Below are 19,089 nucleotides of genomic sequence, written 5' to 3'. Positions count from 1 at the left end.
TCACTAATAGTAATTAAAATGAATCTCATAAATATTGGAAGGTTATAAATAGTAAAATTGAAAATATCTAATTCCATAAAAAAGTATATAATTCAATAATAATTGAGCAATTACCAACAACTAAATAAATTTTGAATTTGAATAATTATATATAAATATATATATTTGTAATAGCTATTTCCAACTCATGACCGACACTAACTGACAAATATCAAATTATTCACATGCTATTTTGTCTTTTTATTTTTATATTTCTTTAAGATTTCCCTTTCTTTTTCCAAATTTCTCTCTCCAGTTGGTGACCAAAACCACCAATCAATCTCCACATCCCAACTCACAAAGTGGTTCCCACGCGCGTCGCCTCACGATTACAATGCCAGTGGCATTTACGTAATTTTGACAAAACGTACGATCGGGCGTTCAGAAACGCGAGTACCAAATTTAATCTTCGCAACCGCGTTGTTGATTTTTGTTGTTCATGTCGTGTCGGTCACAGCTCTTTATAGGTTCTTGTCCATTTTTCTGAACTCTGCTACAAAGCAACCATTCATGTTCTTCCACGTCATCGTTTACATTGTCAAAAAAATTCATGCCACGTGGCAGCACCGTTAAAAAAAATTCTCTCGATCCATTGGTGACCCGAACATGTTTCACAACTCTTTTCAATTAGGTTTGGTGATTCAAACTATCCAAATATTAATAATAGCGAAGATATGATAATTAATAAGACTTAAAAAAAATTAAAAAATATTTAAAAAAATAGAGAAAAAAAAATTATATATATATTTTATAAAAATCTACGAAAAAAATCCAAATATCCTTAAAAAAAAAAAAAAAAAAAAAAACATTTAAATTTTAGTAAAATTTATCCAAAAAAATAAAAAATAATAATTAATTTTGAAGTTCATCTTGGAGCGAAGAGTGTAGAAGTGTAAAAGCTCCAATCGAAATCAGAGATTCAGAAGGAGAGAAAATTTCAGTGGAAAAAAGTAAAAGAAGGAAAGAAAAATTCACCAAGAAGACGAAGCATGGATTGGATCCGTGTTGTCGGTGGCTTTTCCTGAAATCTCTGCCCCTTAAATTCCCTTCCATCTTCTTCTTCCATCGCTTTCTTCTTCACACATCTCACCATTTCACTTTGCTCCCTCACAACTCAAGATCTTAGTTTCCATGGAGTAAACGAGAGTTGTTCCTTTCACTTCTGCTTGTTTTACTTAGGATCGAGCAGGATCTTCGAGTGGACCAGCTGCCATGGAGGTCGACGCTAATTCAGGGGTAATTGCATTGTTTTCTCATCTTGTAGATTTGTTAAATCCGTTCTGTTTCCAGCGGTGTTTGTGATTTGGTTTTCGTTTCGATCTTTAGAAATCGTCGAAACAGATTGGGAGTGGTCAGGTTTGTCAGATCTGTAGCGATTCCGTCGGCACCACGGCCGATGGCGAGCCGTTTGTTGCGTGTGATGTTTGTGCATTTCCGGTTTGCCGTCCTTGTTACGAGTACGAGAGAAAAGATGGGAATCAGTCTTGCCCTCAGTGCAAGACCAAATACAAGTGGCATAAAGGTTTTGATTCGATTCTATTAACTATTTTTAGTTAGATTTGTGTAGTTCTTGAACAATATACATCGATGGTAATGAGATCGGTTTAATCTTGGCGTTTAGGAAGTCCTCCGGTTAATGGAGAAGCAGTGGAAGATGGGGATGGTAATGGAGTGACAGGGGCTCAAGAAAGGCACCATAAGTTACCTGAGCGCACTCTTAGCTGGGATACCAACTATGATAAGGAGGGATCCTTTAATCATATTCCTTTGCTTACCACTGGACGATCTGTAAGTGGATCTAGAAGCTTACTTTGTTTGATTCAATTTTGTTTGTTTTTTATGAACTTGGAGCTGAATTGGGCGGTTTTAATGGTATTTAATAAGGTTTCTGGAGAACTATCAGCTGCATCTCCCGAGCGGCTCTCCATGGCGTCTCCTGAAAGTGGGAGCAGGGGTAAGTTCATACATTCAGTGTCTCGTGTGATAGAATTAAGGGGTTAAGCGATTTTATGTTGAGATGTTTTTATGATATTTGGCAGCTAACTATAGAATCATGGATCAATCGAGAGATTCGGGATCGGCTAGGTTTGGCAATGTGGCTTGGAAAGAGAGAATTGATAGTTGGAAGGTGAAGCAGGACAAGAGTGTGCCGCCAATGAGTGTTAGTCATGCACCTTCTGAAGGTCGGGGTGGTGCAGATTTCGATGCCAGCACCGATGTCATGATCGATGATTCTTTACTGTAAGTGTTTCACTTAGTCTCTTGTGTTGAATATATTTTAGCCATTTCTTAACTTATCTACTGTCAATTGAACTTGGTAGAACAAAAGGATTTTGTGAACTAAACCAGAAAAACCATGTTTTGAACTATCATATTGCTTTCATGAAAGTTCCTGTTTACGTTCTATGTATCTCAAAGTTTCAACATAGCGAATGGACGTTCTGAGTTCAACTAAGGTAGCAGTAATTTCTGTTAATTTGAGTGATTTTCTAAATGAACAGAAGACATGACTTTTGCTACTTGTCGAAATTTTACATTACACAAAGTGAAAATTTCTTGCCTCTAGCCGAAGTCATTGGAGTTCACCTAATCAACCTTTACATGATACTGTCATCGTTCTTTCTAATCGCTTTTCTCATTTGTTGGCATTGCAGAAACGATGAAGCCCGCCAGCCTCTTTCGAGGAAGGTTTCTATTCCGTCCTCTAGGATTAACCCTTATAGGATGGTCATAGTTCTGCGACTTGTTATTCTTTGCATCTTCTTGCACTACCGGATTACAAATCCAGTTCCGAATGCCTTTGCTCTGTGGTTAATATCAGTGATTTGTGAAATATGGTTTGCTGTATCTTGGATTTTGGATCAGTTCCCCAAATGGCTTCCAGTCAATCGTGAGACATATCTTGATCGACTTGCTCTACGGTAGCGTTTTAGCTTTCATTATGAGCAATTTTCATCTTAGAAGTTTGTCGTACTGTAAAATTTTTAATTTCGAATATTTTACGGTTTGCAGATATGATCGTGAAGGAGAGCCCTCTCAGTTGGCTGCTGTTGACATATTTGTCAGTACTGTCGACCCTCTGAAAGAGCCTCCCCTTGTCACAGCTAATACGGTCCTATCAATTCTTGCTGTGGACTATCCAGTCGATAAAGTTTCTTGCTATGTATCAGATGATGGAGCTGCTATGTTAACATTTGAAGCATTGTCTGAAACGTCAGAATTTGCAAGAAAATGGGTTCCTTTCTGCAAGAAGTACAGCATTGAGCCACGAGCACCAGAGTGGTATTTTGCTCAGAAGATCGATTACTTAAAGGACAAGGTTCACCCATCGTTTGTGAAGGAGCGGCGAGCAATGAAGGTGATAGCTCCGCATTATTACTCGTCGTTTTCTTTATAATTCCTTTATCATCTCCATATTTGACTGTGCTTTTGTATTGCAGAGAGAATATGAGGAGTTTAAAATTCGTGTCAATGGACTTGTTGCTAAGGCACAGAAAGTTCCTGATGAAGGGTGGGTCATGCAAGATGGTACACCATGGCCTGGAAACAACACTAGAGATCATCCAGGAATGATTCAGGTCTGTACATCAGGATTTTGAAATAAAACTGCTTGTCTCAATGCTCGTTGTTCTTCATTGTCGTGCTCGATTTTGTTGCCTCATTTTGCTTTCTTTATAAATTTGCAGGTTTTCTTAGGGCATAGTGGAGGACTTGATACTGAGGGTAATGAGCTTCCTCGTTTAGTTTATGTTTCTCGTGAGAAGCGTCCTGGTTTCCAACATCACAAAAAGGCTGGTGCTATGAATGCACTTGTGAGTAGATGGTCTTAGAAAATTTCTCAAGTTCTTTAGACTTTTTTATATTTCTTTGAATGATTGAACGCCTCTATGCAGGTTCGTGTTTCTGCTGTTCTTACCAATGGACCTTTCTTGTTAAATCTTGATTGTGATCACTACATAAACAACAGTAAAGCGTTACGGGAAGCTATGTGCTTTATGATGGATCCTAATCTTGGAAAATCAGTGTGCTACGTTCAGTTTCCTCAGAGGTTTGATGGGATTGATAGAAACGATCGATACGCCAATCGTAACACTGTTTTCTTTGATGTAAGTTCAGTGGCATTGTAAGCTTTCATTTCCTTGTGTCCTTTCTGGCCTCCTCTTTTTAATTTTCCGAAAATTATATGGTTTATAGATCAATCTTCGAGGCTTGGATGGCATCCAAGGTCCGGTTTATGTGGGAACGGGATGTGTCTTCAATCGAACTGCATTGTACGGCTATGAACCCCCCCTCAAGCCTAAGCACAAAAAACCAGGGGTCTTCTCCAGTTGCTTTGGGAAATCAAAAAAGAAAAGTTCTAAATCTAAAAGGAAGGATTCTGATAAAAAGCAATCAAATAAAAACGTTGATCCGACTGTGCCAATATTCAACCTCGAGGATATCGAGGAAGGTGTCGAAGGTAAAGTTTTCATCTATATGTTCATTTATATGCTTTAGCAGTATCTTGAAATGGGGTGTTAATTTTCATACGTCATTCGATGCAGGTGCTGGATTTGACGATGAGAAGTCGCTACTAATGTCACAAATGAGCCTGGAGAAGAGGTTTGGTCAATCAGCTGTATTTGTTGCTTCCACACTGATGGAGAACGGTGGCGTGCCGCAGTCTGCCACCCCGGAATCTCTTCTTAAGGAAGCAATTCACGTCATCAGTTGCGGATACGAGGATAAAACAGACTGGGGAAGTGAAGTATGAATCTATCTCTCTCTAAGGCAAACTTAAGCATAAGAATTTTCAGTTACTTTGAGATGTTTAACATTTCATGATGCAGATTGGATGGATCTATGGTTCTGTCACAGAAGATATTTTGACAGGGTTCAAAATGCACGCCCGTGGTTGGAGATCGATCTATTGCATACCTGACCGTCCTGCATTTAAAGGTTCTGCTCCTATTAATCTTTCCGATCGTCTAAACCAAGTGCTTCGATGGGCGTTAGGTTCGGTTGAAATTCTTTTCAGTCGGCATTGTCCGATGTGGTACGGTTACAGTGGACGCCTGAAATGGCTCGAGAGATTTGCTTATGTTAACACCACTATTTACCCAATTACATCCATTCCTCTCCTTGCCTATTGTACCTTGCCTGCAATATGTCTGCTCACCGGAAAGTTCATCATTCCTCAGGTAAAAATGATTACATTTAGCGTAACAAAATCATGCTACAAACATATTATCGTCTTGATTTCTTTCGCTCGGGAATCACTGAATCATATATTGTTCGTGTTGTTTCATTACAGATTAGTAATCTTGCCAGTATTTGGTTCATTTCTCTCTTTCTTTCCATCTTTGCCACTGGTATTCTGGAAATGAGATGGAGTGGCGTCGGAATCGATGAATGGTGGAGAAACGAGCAGTTTTGGGTTATCGGAGGTGTGTCGGCCCATCTGTTTGCCGTGTTCCAAGGTCTGCTTAAAGTTCTTGCTGGAATTGATACGAACTTCACGGTTACTTCGAAAGCATCCGACGAAGATGGAGATTTTGCTGAGCTCTACATGTTCAAATGGACCACTCTTCTCATTCCCCCAACTACTCTCCTCATTATCAACATAGTTGGTGTTGTTGCTGGAATTTCTTACGCCATTAACAGTGGCTATCAATCCTGGGGTCCCCTTTTCGGCAAGCTGTTCTTCGCTTTCTGGGTGATTATTCATCTGTATCCCTTCCTCAAGGGTCTGATGGGTCGCCAGAACCGAACTCCGACGATCGTGGTTGTATGGTCCATCCTCCTTGCCTCAATCTTCTCCCTTTTATGGGTTCGGATTGATCCCTTCACAACCCGAGTAACTGGCCCCGACGTCGAACAGTGTGGAATCAACTGCTAAAGGGAATACATTTATACATATGAATGAAGATAGAACAACAGTAGTCTCAAACAAAAACTTGATCCAGATCATGCGGCTTCTCTTGTGTTTTCATCCCCTGAACTGGAATCTCAAAGCTCATAAAGGTACAAATCTAGCTTATCTATCCACAACAGAATTTAAATTAATTTATTTGGTGCTGTGTTTCTGAGTTTGAAGTTATGGAAGAGATTCATTGCAGAAGTTGATGATGATCTTCAAATTTTTTCCCCCCTCCCACTCAGTGTTCCTTCTTGTATGTACAAATAAAAACTGATAGACACATGATGCTTATTATTTTTTCTTCTCATGTATTGAGTATAAACTATGATGTTGGTTCTTTATTTAAGGCTTCTTCACTTCATATCCATTTTTGCAATCTTGATTTCGAAAGAAATGTTAAAGAAAGTGTAAGAAAAAGCTCGAAAGTTCAAGTCGAGAGAGTTTGAATTTGGTTGCTTAATCACTTAGGTCGGGCAAGACAATCACATACAACTTATATTATGAACGTGGGATCTAAAGTCATAACTATTCTTGAGATCTACTTCATATTCGTGTAAGGTTTGATGCATAATACTTCTCTACACACGATTCACGCACATGCACATGGACCCATTAGACAAGCTCGTTATAACATGCCTCCTTGGTGCGTGTATGCGTCCATACAATACATAACTAGAGAAACAACCCATAATCACATGAACATACAATATGCATGAGGTCCCACATCTTAAATTATCGGTTTACTGTGCATAAATATTCTCATATATTTGATGGCTTTACCCTTTTTCACAATGCTCTCTAGTTCATGGTGTCTTGTATAACATATATAAGAAGTTAACTTACCTTTAAAATCTTGATCCGACTTTTCTCTACTTCCATGAGTTAACCAAAACTTAAGTCAAACTTAACGGAGTTTAATTCCACCTATGACATTTGAAGTATACGAGAAATCGATCTTAGAATTCATCTATAGAGTAACAACTATCTAATTATCCTAAAACCAGCATTACACAGTGAAAAAACGTTATTGAACATAGTTGGTTATGATTGCATGAATTCAAATTATTACACAATAGGTTTTGTTTAAACGGTAGACGATGTGTTTTAGTTCATATAAACTTGTGTTTTAAAATATATCGAGTAAATTGAAAATGGTTAGGTTGAGCATATATTACCAATGAACCAACCCAATTAATTTGAATGGGTCATTTTAATTTAAGTAATATATTTTCAAGTTTAATATCTTAATTTTTAAATTTGATATATCTTTTAACTTAAAATTTGGTATTCAATAAAAATTTTAAAATATCTAATAATTTTCTTAATTTTTATAGGTAAAATATATATATATATATATATTTTAAAAGAAAAACACACAATTTAGTTGGGCCTAATCCAACTGGATCGGATTATCAAGCTGGGCCTGAGATAGATTTGGTCCAGTTCATTATAAACCTGTATCCAAACACCCCCAAATGCAGACCCATCAAAACCCTAGCTCCCAATAACTCCATATATAAATTCCTTCTTTAGGGTTGTTTCTCCCACTCTCTTTCAAGCTTCAATCTTTCCTTAGTTCTCTCGAGCCGCATTTTTTAATCTTAATCATGGCTGAAAGAGGAGGAGGAGACCGCGGCGGCTTCGGCAGAGGATTTGGCGGCAGAGGTCGTGGTGGCGACCGTGGCCGTGGCCGTCGTCGTGCTGGCCGCCGTGACGAAGAGGAGAAGTGGGTTCCAGTCACCAAGCTTGGCCGGCTCGTTAAGGAAGGTAAGATTCAGTCACTTGAACAGATTTACCTCCACTCTCTCCCAATCAAGGAGCACCAAATCGTTGATACTCTCATTGGACCTAGCCTCAAGGATGAGGTTATGAAGATCATGCCGGTGCAGAAACAGACCCGGGCTGGACAGAGGACCCGTTTTAAGGCCTTCGTTGTCGTCGGTGACGGCAATGGTCATGTTGGATTGGGAGTGAAGTGCAGCAAGGAGGTTGCTACTGCTATTCGTGGTTCGATTATATTGGCCAAGTTGTCGGTGATCCCTGTGAGGAGGGGTTACTGGGGTAACAAGATCGGTAAGCCTCATACTGTGCCTTGCAAGGTTACTGGAAAGTGTGGCTCTGTTACAGTCCGTATGGTTCCTGCTCCTCGTGGTGCTGGTATCGTCGCGGCTAGGGTTCCCAAGAAGGTGCTTCAATTCGCTGGAATTGATGATGTTTTCACTTCTTCCAGGGGATCAACTAAGACACTTGGAAACTTTGTGAAGGTATATTATCTTTGATGCAATGTCTATATCATCCGTTCTGTTATGTCTATATGGCTGGAATTTAAGGTGTCCATTGTAGTAGCTTGTATGTCTTGATTCTGCTGCTTCGTGAAATTATACATCTATTAAGTAGTTTATTCTGGTTGATTATGGATATATTAGTGATCTGGGTTGTTCTCCAATCTTTGCATAACATTTATGATAATGAAGTGGAATTAACTATGTTTTGGTTTTAAATATGCCACTTCTATGATTGTTGTAAGTATAGATTATCCGAGTACTGGATTGACTTGATAAAATTAGAGTGTGGAGTGATATTTTTAAACGCCCGAGTAATATCGAGTAATTGGTTTGGATTCATGTGCGGGCTTAATTTTCCAACTTTTTAATCTTTTCTTTGTTTGTCATGCTAGAAAACTTCAAATATTTCTTGTGATTAGATTACGTGGATTGAATTTCTCGTGAAATTGTGCCATATATACTGTGCGTGAAGGTGGAAGATTTCTGTTCTAAACTGGGTTTTAGTTAATTGAACAAATTCTTTAATTGTATGGCCATTTTCTGATGTTTGTTGTAAGTTTTTGAGTTGATTTCTTCTGTCTATACTAATGCTTCCATTTTGGCAGGCTACCTTTGATTGCCTATTGAAAACCTATGGTTTCCTGACACCCGAGTTCTGGAAGGAGACTCGCTTCACAAAATCTCCATTCCAAGAGCACACGGATCTGTTGGCTAAACCTACTGTTAAGGCATTGTTGTTGGATGATGCCGAGAGGGTTAATGCTTAAGGGGCGCATAGATTTGGTATGGTTTCGAGAAAAGAATGTTTTTGTTAGGAACTCTTATAGTATATGCTCTCCAGTTGAGTTCATTTACTTTCAAGGATAGTGTGTTATTTATTTCCTAATGCTACTTGACTTTGTTTTTGTTTTTGTTTCTGAATCCTATGGCATAAAGCTTGATTTTGATTAATGCACTAATTTTTCTTACAAGAACATAACACCAAAATGAGTTTTATTTTATTTTATATATTCTATTCATATATATGCTCCAAGCAAGCTAATATGAAGTGGTGAAATAATCGTATTGTCAATTCGTCAACTTTACCATTTTAAAATGTGTCGGTTAGAAAAATGTTTTAATACCCTTAATGTTTCGTTTCAATCTTTCCTACCTATAGTGTTGAAGCATGAATTCCTATTTATTTAAGGATGATTGAACGTATTTATTTTTATAACATCCCTGGAGTGGAGGATGATATCTCATTATGAGATCACTCAAAAGAATAATATACCATCCATGCTTTTGCTACCCAAGCTTATGCTAAAGTATATGATTCTCCTATGATAAATATAAATTTTCTTTTCAACATTCATTCTTAAATTAATATTTGAGAAGAAAATATATTTATTAGATTTGATAGGGTTCATATTCATTCAATAATGTAATATTTTTATTTAAATATGATTTAAATAAAATATATATGTTTTAAATATGAGGAATATTCTCTCTAGTTCAGGACCATGGGGTTGAGGCGTAATTCTTCTATTCTTCAAAAAACAATATATCCAAGTCATAATAAGAAAACTTATTAGATTTCTTCGACGAAACTAACATTATTTATGACATCATCTACATAATCAATTTTCACATATAAGCTAATATGTCAATTTACGTAATAACTCGAGAACCCATTGCTGAATGTCCAATAGTTTAATATATATTAAAAAAAAAAATTGGAAAGTTGGGCATCTTCTTTTTGCTAGGATCATGTTTTTCCTTTGTGGAGACCTCGTGCAGTAAACTCATTATGTCGCTAGAGAGGAATTCAGAATCTGAGAAAGCATCATGTTTTTCCTCTGTGGAGACCTAACTCGTTATGTCGTTAGAGAGGAATTCAGAATCTGAGAAAGCAATGGGAAGGGATGTAATTCAGAATTTGAGAAAGCAATGGGAAGGGATGTAATTCAGAATCTGAGAAAGCAATGGGAAGGGATGTATAGAGAGGAATTCAGAATCTAAGAAAGCAACGGGTAAGGGATGTATTTTGGCATTTGGTCCCATTGATGATGGTATTCCTAATCCCTATTCCGAGCAACATAACGATTATGTTATAGAGAAAAAAACATGTTGTGTGGGTGACTAGAATCTTCTAAAGTCAACTAAACAAGTTGATAATTAGCTAAAGATCACTCCTAACCCAACTCGAGAATGAACTCTGATGGAGGGAAGTTTTAAAGAATAATATCCAAATCCATCCAATTAAGTAAATAAAGTAACTCTGAATTGAACGGAAAGTGTTGGACTAAAGTTGGGGGAGATTTTTGTTCACCCAATAAGAAAAAAGTGGGGCTCGTCCTGATCATACACTCAATTTCTGAAATCCGAACCCGAAATTGGGGGAAAGGGTCAAATTAATCCCCAGTGGACTTTTCTAAGACTATTCCTCTGAAGCTTTTCGTTTTCGCCTTCAGACCCATTTCAATTTCATTTCCGATTCCCAGTTTCAGGCATCTTCTTCTCCTTCTTCTGTTTATAATCTTGTTTTTCAGCCCATAACTTCACAATCTCGTATCCAAAATCTGCTTCGTTTTGATTTGGGTATGGGAACTCCGGAATTCCCTAATCTTGGAAAGCATTGCAGCTTTGAAGATTGTAAGCAGATCGATTTCTTGCCCTTTACTTGCGATTGTTGTCACCAGGTTCTCCATCTTTCTGTCTCTTTCTAGATATTTGATTTGAATCTATGTTCGATCACTGTGTAATTTTGATTCTGTGTTAGTGATTTGTTTGAATTGGATCTTAGGCTGGTTTCTCTTGTTATTGGAAATTTATGTTTGCTTTGACTTGGTTTGATGAACAAATGGTCGGCTCTATGATATACAAAATTTTAGCTATGCGAAGAATGGAAGTTTTTATGCTTCTCTGGTTCTCCTAGGGTTTCATTCTTCACAGTTTTTATGTTTCTCTGGTTCTCCTCGGGTTTCATTTTCAAGCCTAATCTTAGTTTCTAATGATATGGTTTGATTGTTGCAAATGTGATAGAATCACGGATCTCCACAATGGTATGATATTATCCACTTTGAGCATAAGCTCTCATGGCTTTACTTTAGGCTTCCCAACGAGTAGAGATGTATTCATCAATCCCTAAATTAGGCTAATGTGGAACTCCCTCCCAACAATCCTCCCTTCGAACAAATTACACCATAGAACCTTCCCTATGGCCTATGGGGTCCTCGAACAGCCTCTATCCCCTTAATCGAGGCTTGACTCCTTTCTCTGGAGCCCTCGAACAAAGTACATCATTTGTTCCACACTTCAGTCACGTTTGAGTGTAGCTTACAACTTCTTTGTTTGACATTTGAGGATTCTATTGACATAGCTAAGTTAAGGGCAGGACTCTAATACCATGTTAGGAATCACGGATCTTCGCAATGGTGTGATATTGTCCACTTTGAGCATAATCTCTCGTAACTTTACTTTGAGCTTCCCAAGGGGCCTCATACCAACAAAGATGTATTCCTTACTTATAAACCTATGATCGTTCCCTAAATTAGCTAACATGACTCCCTCCCAACAATGCTCAACAAAATGAACCCTGAATTCCATGTGTTCGTAACAAAAGAAACCCTCTGTGAGAGAACTGAACACTTATGGTCTGGTTTGTGTTAGTTATTGATCATAAAGCCTTTTTACAGGTCTTCTGTTTGGAGCATCGTAGCTACAATAGGCATAGTTGTCCAAAAACTGATAGGCGTGATGTTACTGTTGTCATTTGTCCGCTCTGTGCCAAAGGAGTTCGTCTCATTCCCAATCAAGACCCGAACATTACGTGGGAGATTCACGTAAACACTGAATGTGATCCTTCAAATTATGATAAAGTCACAAAGAAGAAAAAGTGCCCAGTACCTGGCTGCAGGGAGTTGTTAACGTTTTCAAACACGATCAAGTGCCGGGATTGCTTGGTAGACCATTGTTTGAAGCACCGTTTTGGACCCGACCATAAGTGTTCGGGACCGAAAAAACCAGAACCAGCTGGTTTTCCATTTGTTGGTCTTCTAAGTCGAGGTAGAAAAGAAGAGAAAGGCCCTAAGAAAGCATTGCCCCCCACAACATCTTCCTCTAGTTGGACTACATCCCTCTTTAATGCAGCCTCATCTGTTAAAGCCTCAGCCGAGGCGAGCATGACGAAGTTGTCGAATGAAATCAATCCCGCTTGGAAAACAAAAAGCAGCAGCAGCAGCAGCAACGGAAGTGCAAATGGACAAGTCGAGCAATGTCCACAATGTGGTGCTAAGTTTTCGTCAGTTTCATCGTTAATAGACCATGTCGAAAAAGTCCACGAAAAGGGTGGCAATCGACCTGGGGCGAAGAAGGTAGTAATCGATGCTTGTCCGAAGTGTAGTAGAGGATTTGTTGATCCTGTTGCGCTCGTGGAGCATATCGAGAGGGAGCATGGTGGTACTTCAAGAGCTTGAGCAGCATACATATGAATGCAGGAAATCTTGCCAGTTGAGTCAGCTACACATCACGAGGTACGAACGCCCGTTCACTCTCGAGTTTAATTGTTTAAACAAACCATCTCGTGAACGAATAGATCATTGTGTCTGCCCTCTGTAAACTTGATTTATTTTGGGATGAAGAAATCTGAGAAGTTCCCATTGTAGAATACTTGAGTTATTGAATTCATTGCCTGCTGGAAGACTACCCATTTATCTTCTTTGGTCATTAGTTATCTTCTTTGTTTCGTTTTGCAAGTGTTTTGGAGTCGCCATTTATGCAATCATTTGGTTGATTTGTACAACTCTTTTAAGTTTCAGTTCCTCATTTTTCTGGGTTTCTCTATGCATGTATGTGAGAGACGGGAGAATATAATCCCATCCTTGACTCCATTTATCTAACGGGGAACGTTCTTCAACCCCCCTCCCCTATTCCTCGTCTAAACGGAGAAGCCATATCTTGTTTGGGGCAGGTCCTTGCAAAGCTAGACATCTCTATTCGTACTTGGATCTTTTGCTTTTACTTGGAAAATAGTTAATAATAAAAAGGATGAGTATTTAAAAATCCTTAGTAAGTGAACCCAGGTTGGAGTCGAAAATGCAAACACATATAACTATGGTTTCGTATTTTATGAGACCTAAAATCATGTCAGTTTAAATTTTTATTTTCGGGTGGGCTTGGATTCATAGTACTTTTCTACATATGACTCGTGAACATACATGTAGACCGACTATGTGAATATCTTGTTTTTGTAGATCGAAGACCTATATATAGGCTTACGTACTCTCGATTAGTCTAACCACAAAAACAAATAGGACCTAAAATCATTGTTATAGATATATACAACATGTACGAGGTTTTGCATAAAAAAAACATGATTTCATATGATAATGCATAACATGTTATCATGTCATACATTTCCTACGATGTTAACATACATTATCATGACATTGTAAACATTCTTAATTCACGGCGATTGCGCCTTGAGAATCATACACATGATCATAAATAAGTCATAACATTATCAAATAACACGTAATAATCATACAACACAACAAATTTAGATATGTATTAAATTTTTTACAAAAATGGAACGATTTTTATAATATTTTATTTAAATTATGTGAAAGATTACGGTTCCATTAATCGAAGCCCTAACCCATGTCATAAGTTGGGCCATGTGAAATGGGCCGAAATTTGGGCCTCACTGCTGAAATCCGAATCCTTTGTATAAACAGAAAAACCTCAGATAAGCGAAAAACCACAGATTTGTCCGCCGCTTCATAAACTCTGCCCGTGAGATTTCGAATCCGAACTCTGCAAAATCCTTCGCCGCCGGTTTGTTTTCTTAATATCTCTGTCTTTTCGTTTCAATCTGTTCTGTTTTTCAATTATATGGGGTAAAAGAAGAAGAAGAAGGAGAAGAACTTGGCTTTTTATGTTTTTCCTTTTCCTTTTGTGATTCGTTATCATTATGAGTTTCCATTTAATGTATGGTTGCTTAGTTTGTTGTTGTTTTAAATGTTGACTGTTGATTCTCGTTTTCTGGATGTTGGATTCGTTCTTTCTTTGGTACTGAAAGATCGTTGTCGTTATCCTATGTTAGAATTTGACTCGGAGGTTCTTAGTATTGAATCATTCATGAACTTGTAGATTGTATGTTGTTGCTGGTTATGAGCGAGAGAGACATTGGGGCATGACTATATTAGGCTTTTATCGTGCATGTCAACGTGAATATGTGCAGTTTGGGGTTAAATTTGTATGAAATTATTGAAGAAAAGAGCGAAGCGAAGCCAAGGTCTCGGTGAAACTTCCTTAGAAATCTCAGGAAAGAGTTTGGAAAGTTACTAGATTAGGTTTTTGCATGCATCAGGTTGATTTTGAGACATTGTTAGACTGTTAATAGAATGAAGAAGAAATCTCAAGTTTCAATATTGTAGACTAGAAATTTGATGAACTTTGATGAACTTTGATATAATATATGAAAAAACAATATTATTCATTGAAATGATGAGAATCATGATTGAGAGGGGATGTCATGAAGCCCTAGAGATAATAGGATCTTCTTAAATGACTCGAAATGAAATTTATAAAAAGCGATAATAAATATCGTTCAGAATTGCCTTTTAGGCATTCTACATTCTGCCATTAAATCTTTGTTTCTCTTCGAATAAAAGTTACGTACCTTTAGAACTAAGAATTTGAGAAGGTTTCTCTCAACACTTTGATTTCATCTAACCATTTACCTATACAAAATGTACACCAGTTGGGTAAAGGGATATTGAGGTCTATTTCACTTTCCAAGAACATCGTTCCTCATTCATATGGAGAATTTGACTCCTTTCAGAAATTTGTGCCCCAAGATGGCCCTCATAGGAGTCGTCATGGGCACCTCCTAGAATATCTCTGATTAATTTTAAGGCACTACTGGGCGATGATGCTTATTTTTCATCTATGATTTTCCATTGAAGTTCAATCTCAGAGCATATGAATTTTGTTCTCTGATTATATGGCAATATACTTCTTGAAATTGATTTGAATTTTATGATTTAAGCATTTGAGAACCATCCTTCTGGCATGCGTTTGGACAAATGCACACTCTGTTGTTTCCTTCCGGTGTAGCTTTTAAGAAAGTTTTATGTGGCTTGCTGTTTTTGTTGGGTTTTCTTCACATTCTTTTTTTTTTTTCAACCTCATCCATGGCACAGTTGCTACATAAGTTATAAACTGAAAACAACATCATATCTCCTTGTTGATCGTTGAAATGCCTGTAATTTCCAGGTTCCTCTCCAATCTCATCACCTCTATTCATTTAAGAAATGGAATCCCAAATCAAACACGCTGTGGTGGTCAAAGTAATGGGTAGAACTGGATCAAGAGGGCAAGTGACACAAGTGAGAGTTAAGTTTCTCGACGATCAGAATCGATACATCATGAGGAATGTCAAGGGACCTGTGAGGGAAGGTGACATTCTTACTCTACTAGAGTCTGAGAGAGAAGCCAGGAGGTTGCGTTGATGATGCCATGTTCCCGGTTCTCGTGTTACAGTTACCGATGATTTTCCTTCTCATCATAATACAACTCGAATGATGTTTGCTATCCATTTTCGCATGTTTTCAGAAATCTGGTTTTTGGTTACTGGCATGTTGTCTCAAACCTTAGATGTTAAGGTAGAATGTTTGAACTGGATGAGATAATTTATTTGAATAGTCAAATGATTTAATTATTCTATCTCTATTTTCTGCCTAAAGGGATTATTTTTTGTTTTGAGCGTGAAGAATTTTGGGGCGTACAATAAATTTGGTAATTTAAAAATTCAATATGACATAATTTTAAAAATTAAGAAAAATAGTTACAAAATTTACAATGAATTATGTTAAAGCTAAAAATAAAGTGCAAATTAAAAATATAAATTTATTTTATTTTAAATTTAATTTATCAAAGTTTTGTTTCTTATTTAATATTTTATTTTTTAAAGGTTATTTTTTTTCTTTAAGAAAAACAAAAGTCAGCCCACTTTGTAAAATAAAATAAAAACAATTTATGGATGTACAGACCGACCGAACCGAACCGGTTCGGTTCGATTTTAACCTAACCAATTCAGGAGTGGGTATCCCGAAGTCTCACACGCGTCTTTCTTAACACGCGAAGTTTCTCTCTGCTCTTCCAATTTGCCTCTCTCTCTCTCTCTCGCCTTCCTCACCGCCGCCCGCAGCCCTTCTCCCATCGACGTCGGTCCCTTTTCAGGCGACATTAAATCAGGTACTGATGAAGAATAGTCCGGGAGGAATTTTCGGATCTGATTTTTCTTTTCTCCTCCTTATTTATTATATCTTCTAATTTTCTTTTCTTTTCTGTGTTTGTTTGTTTTTGATTTTCTTCGATCCACTTTTGTTCTGTTATGAGCTTTAGATTTTCTGTATGGCAAGGTGAAGAAAAGAGACCCCTTTTTGTGGATCTATTCATGTTTTCTTGTTCTATTTTCAAATTATTTGTATGATTTTTTTTCACCTATCTTTGATCACGATTCTGAAACAACCGTCTTCAATTTCATTCTAAAGATAAATAGAAGTTACTAAGAGGTTCTTAGTAATCCCCAATCTCAGGCTATATGTATTTGATTCTTAGCTGTTGGGATTTATTCTGATTCAACTCAATCTTCCGGGTATTGTTTGCTATTTTTCTACATTGGCAAACTTTTATTCAGATTCTTTGTTCCTTCTTTCTTCCTGTTTGTGATCTTTTCTGGATTTTCCCTTTTGATTATTAGGGAGGAGAGATATGAAGGTGAACCACAGATTTTTTAGTGCTTCTAAATTGAAAACAGATGGTTGAGACTGATATTAATCTTTCACAAAAGAGAGAAGAAAAAGAGTATTGGTTGGGTCTGTGTATCATGTCATTTGAATTAAGAAGGTAGTTGGGTTTGGAATGATGTCTTAGAATAAAAATCTTTGAGTGGCTTTAGGGTTTTTATTGGGATTTGATAATTTTGGATGAGAGAGGAGAGAGTAGATGGAAGCAGAAACTCACAAGTCTCTGCAAATAGGGAGTTCATTTCCTTGTCAAGTTTGTGTTGTGGGTTTCCTTTGTGGAGTTTGTATTGCTTCTCTGTTTCTTGGTGCTTTTACTTTATTTGGTGTCCCTTTGGAATTCACTTTGGAACTCAACTTCTGAAAATATTAGTAAAAGTTGTCATCATCATAGGAACTATTAAGCTTCAGTCGTACTATTTTTCATCCGGATATTGTTTATGTTTCTGTTTCTTTTTTTCTAAACGTAAATGGTTACGGTCATGCTACGAAAAACTTCATTATGACTTTCTTTTGAAATCTAAGAAAAGAAAGAAATCAAAGAGTATTCTTGGAGGTGTACAAAGCTTTTCAACGATGTTGTTTACTGCGCTATATCTTGGTGTAAATTGTCTAATACTTTTGTTTCCTGGAGTCACACCTCCCTTGTAGTAAATTGGGGAGGTTTTTTCTATAATTATCATGGACAACACATGCCGTTTGTATATGAAATCGAGAAACAGGAAATTAGAAACAAAAATGTTCGTAAATGAGATTGAGAAACAGGAAATTAGAAACAAAAATGTTATCTATTGGGGCCATTACTTAACTTAATAAAGTTCACATAGATAGATGTAGCTGGTGGAGTTTGGTGCAGTTTGATGTAATCCTGTGTATAATATGGTTCATCTGACTTGGGAACGTATCGATCCATTGCAGTTAGACGATGGCAGCGAAGTACGTGACAGCTTCTCTAGTCGGAACATTTGCAATTGCGTATATTGCTGATTACCTTGTTTCTGACAAGAAAATATTTGGAGGTAATGATAGTTTCTTTGGACTGCGGCCATTGCTTGGCTTTCAGTTTCTTTGATGTGCTACCATTGCTCTGTTGTGTTGATTTAATTTGTTTCCAGGAACAACCCCAAGTACTGTTTCGAACAGCGAGTGGTGGGAAGAAACTGACAAGAAATTCCAAGCATGGCCTCGTACTGCCGGTCCACCTGTGGTGATGAACCCGATCAGTCGCCAGAATTTCATCGTCAAAACCCGCCCTGAAGCTTAAATGTTACTTTAGTTGTGAATCTATACACTTTTGATTGGATGGATCATTCTGGTTTGAAACAACTGCCTAGTCATTAAGCAGTTCTAATCTGCCTAGCCTTCATGTTTTGAGTTGGGAACTTGAAGCAATTCTTGTTGTTCTGATAGTCATTCTTATTTCCTCTTTAAAAGTTGCATCGTTGGTTTGTTATGATGATGATGTCATGATGTTGAATCTTAAATAATGCAGTGGAAAATTTCCCACCTCCTTCAGACAACGAAGAATCACCATCTTTCTTATTTACTTTGATTTATGAGATCCCCAAGTTCTTCATAGGTGTCTGGTTTGCTTGTTTATGATTTCTTTGTTGCTGTAATTTTGGGTTAATAGTTTAAACCCACTATGAGCTGGCTTGGGTTTTCTCTCCCAGGTTTTTAATTGTTTGGGTTTTCCCTCGAGACTTGAGGAGATTTTCACACCCTTGTAAAGAATGTGATTCGTTCTCCTCCTCAACTGATGTCGGATCTCACAACCCACCTCATTTAGGGTTCAGCGTCCTCGTTGGCACTTTCCCTTCTTCAATTGATGTGGGACCCCCCAATTCACTTCCTTTAGGGCTCGGCGTCTTTGTTGGCATACCACCTTGTGCCCGGAGTCCACCTACCTCCTTTTGGGGCTGAGCCTCCTTGCTAGCATATCATTTTGTGTCCACCCCTTTTGTGGCCCAGCTTCTCTGTTGGCACACTGCCTTCTCTGTTGGCACACTGCCTTCTCTGTTGGCACACTGCCTTCTCTGTTGGCACACTGCCTGGTGTTTAGCTCTGATACCAT

At 37.7% G+C, this 19,089-nt stretch overlaps 5 protein-coding genes across 5 annotated transcripts; all 5 read left to right on the top strand.

Annotated features, from left to right (window-relative positions):
- Positions 1–923: 923 nt before the first annotated feature.
- On the top strand, positions 924–6,279 carry LOC111781168 (cellulose synthase A catalytic subunit 3 [UDP-forming]). Its single transcript, XM_023661622.2, has 14 exons — positions 924–1,275; positions 1,366–1,561; positions 1,661–1,827; positions 1,924–1,993; positions 2,079–2,280; positions 2,694–2,960; positions 3,052–3,397; positions 3,480–3,617; positions 3,726–3,851; positions 3,933–4,145; positions 4,234–4,498; positions 4,584–4,786; positions 4,869–5,219; positions 5,333–6,279. Exons 1-14 carry the CDS (start codon positions 1,252–1,254, stop codon positions 5,915–5,917), a joined length of 3,153 nt encoding a protein of 1,050 aa, XP_023517390.2. The 5' UTR covers positions 924–1,251; the 3' UTR covers positions 5,918–6,279.
- A 1,192-nt stretch (positions 6,280–7,471) lies between these two features.
- Positions 7,472–9,174, top strand: LOC111781894 (uncharacterized). The gene is made up of 2 exons (XM_023662626.2): positions 7,472–8,202; positions 8,829–9,174. Exons 1-2 carry the CDS (start codon positions 7,546–7,548, stop codon positions 8,988–8,990), a joined length of 819 nt encoding a protein of 272 aa, XP_023518394.2. The 5' UTR covers positions 7,472–7,545; the 3' UTR covers positions 8,991–9,174.
- A 1,366-nt stretch (positions 9,175–10,540) lies between these two features.
- Positions 10,541–12,959, top strand: LOC111781050 (zinc finger AN1 and C2H2 domain-containing stress-associated protein 13). The gene is made up of 2 exons (XM_023661452.2): positions 10,541–10,904; positions 11,901–12,959. Exons 1-2 carry the CDS (start codon positions 10,806–10,808, stop codon positions 12,678–12,680), a joined length of 879 nt encoding a protein of 292 aa, XP_023517220.2. The 5' UTR covers positions 10,541–10,805; the 3' UTR covers positions 12,681–12,959.
- A 952-nt stretch (positions 12,960–13,911) lies between these two features.
- On the top strand, positions 13,912–15,928 carry LOC111781135 (small ribosomal subunit protein eS28z/eS28y). The gene is made up of 2 exons (XM_023661582.2): positions 13,912–14,040; positions 15,484–15,928. The coding sequence occupies exon 2, from the start codon at positions 15,522–15,524 to the stop codon at positions 15,717–15,719; it is 198 nt and encodes a 65-aa protein (XP_023517350.2). The 5' UTR covers positions 13,912–14,040; positions 15,484–15,521; the 3' UTR covers positions 15,720–15,928.
- Positions 15,929–16,305: 377 nt separating this feature from the next.
- Positions 16,306–18,535, top strand: LOC111781016 (uncharacterized). Its single transcript, XM_023661411.2, has 3 exons — positions 16,306–16,464; positions 17,934–18,034; positions 18,131–18,535. The coding sequence occupies exons 2-3, from the start codon at positions 17,941–17,943 to the stop codon at positions 18,277–18,279; spliced, it is 243 nt and encodes an 80-aa protein (XP_023517179.1). The 5' UTR covers positions 16,306–16,464; positions 17,934–17,940; the 3' UTR covers positions 18,280–18,535.
- The last annotated feature ends 554 nt before the right edge of the window (positions 18,536–19,089 follow it).

The sequence above is a fragment of the Cucurbita pepo genome, chromosome 19 (assembly GCF_057944985.1).
Source record: "Cucurbita pepo subsp. pepo isolate OVF chromosome 19, ASM5794498v1, whole genome shotgun sequence".
Taxonomy (NCBI): domain Eukaryota; kingdom Viridiplantae; phylum Streptophyta; class Magnoliopsida; order Cucurbitales; family Cucurbitaceae; genus Cucurbita; species Cucurbita pepo.
Note: the sequence above shows the minus strand (reverse complement) of the source record. Positions and strands in the feature narration are given on the sequence as shown.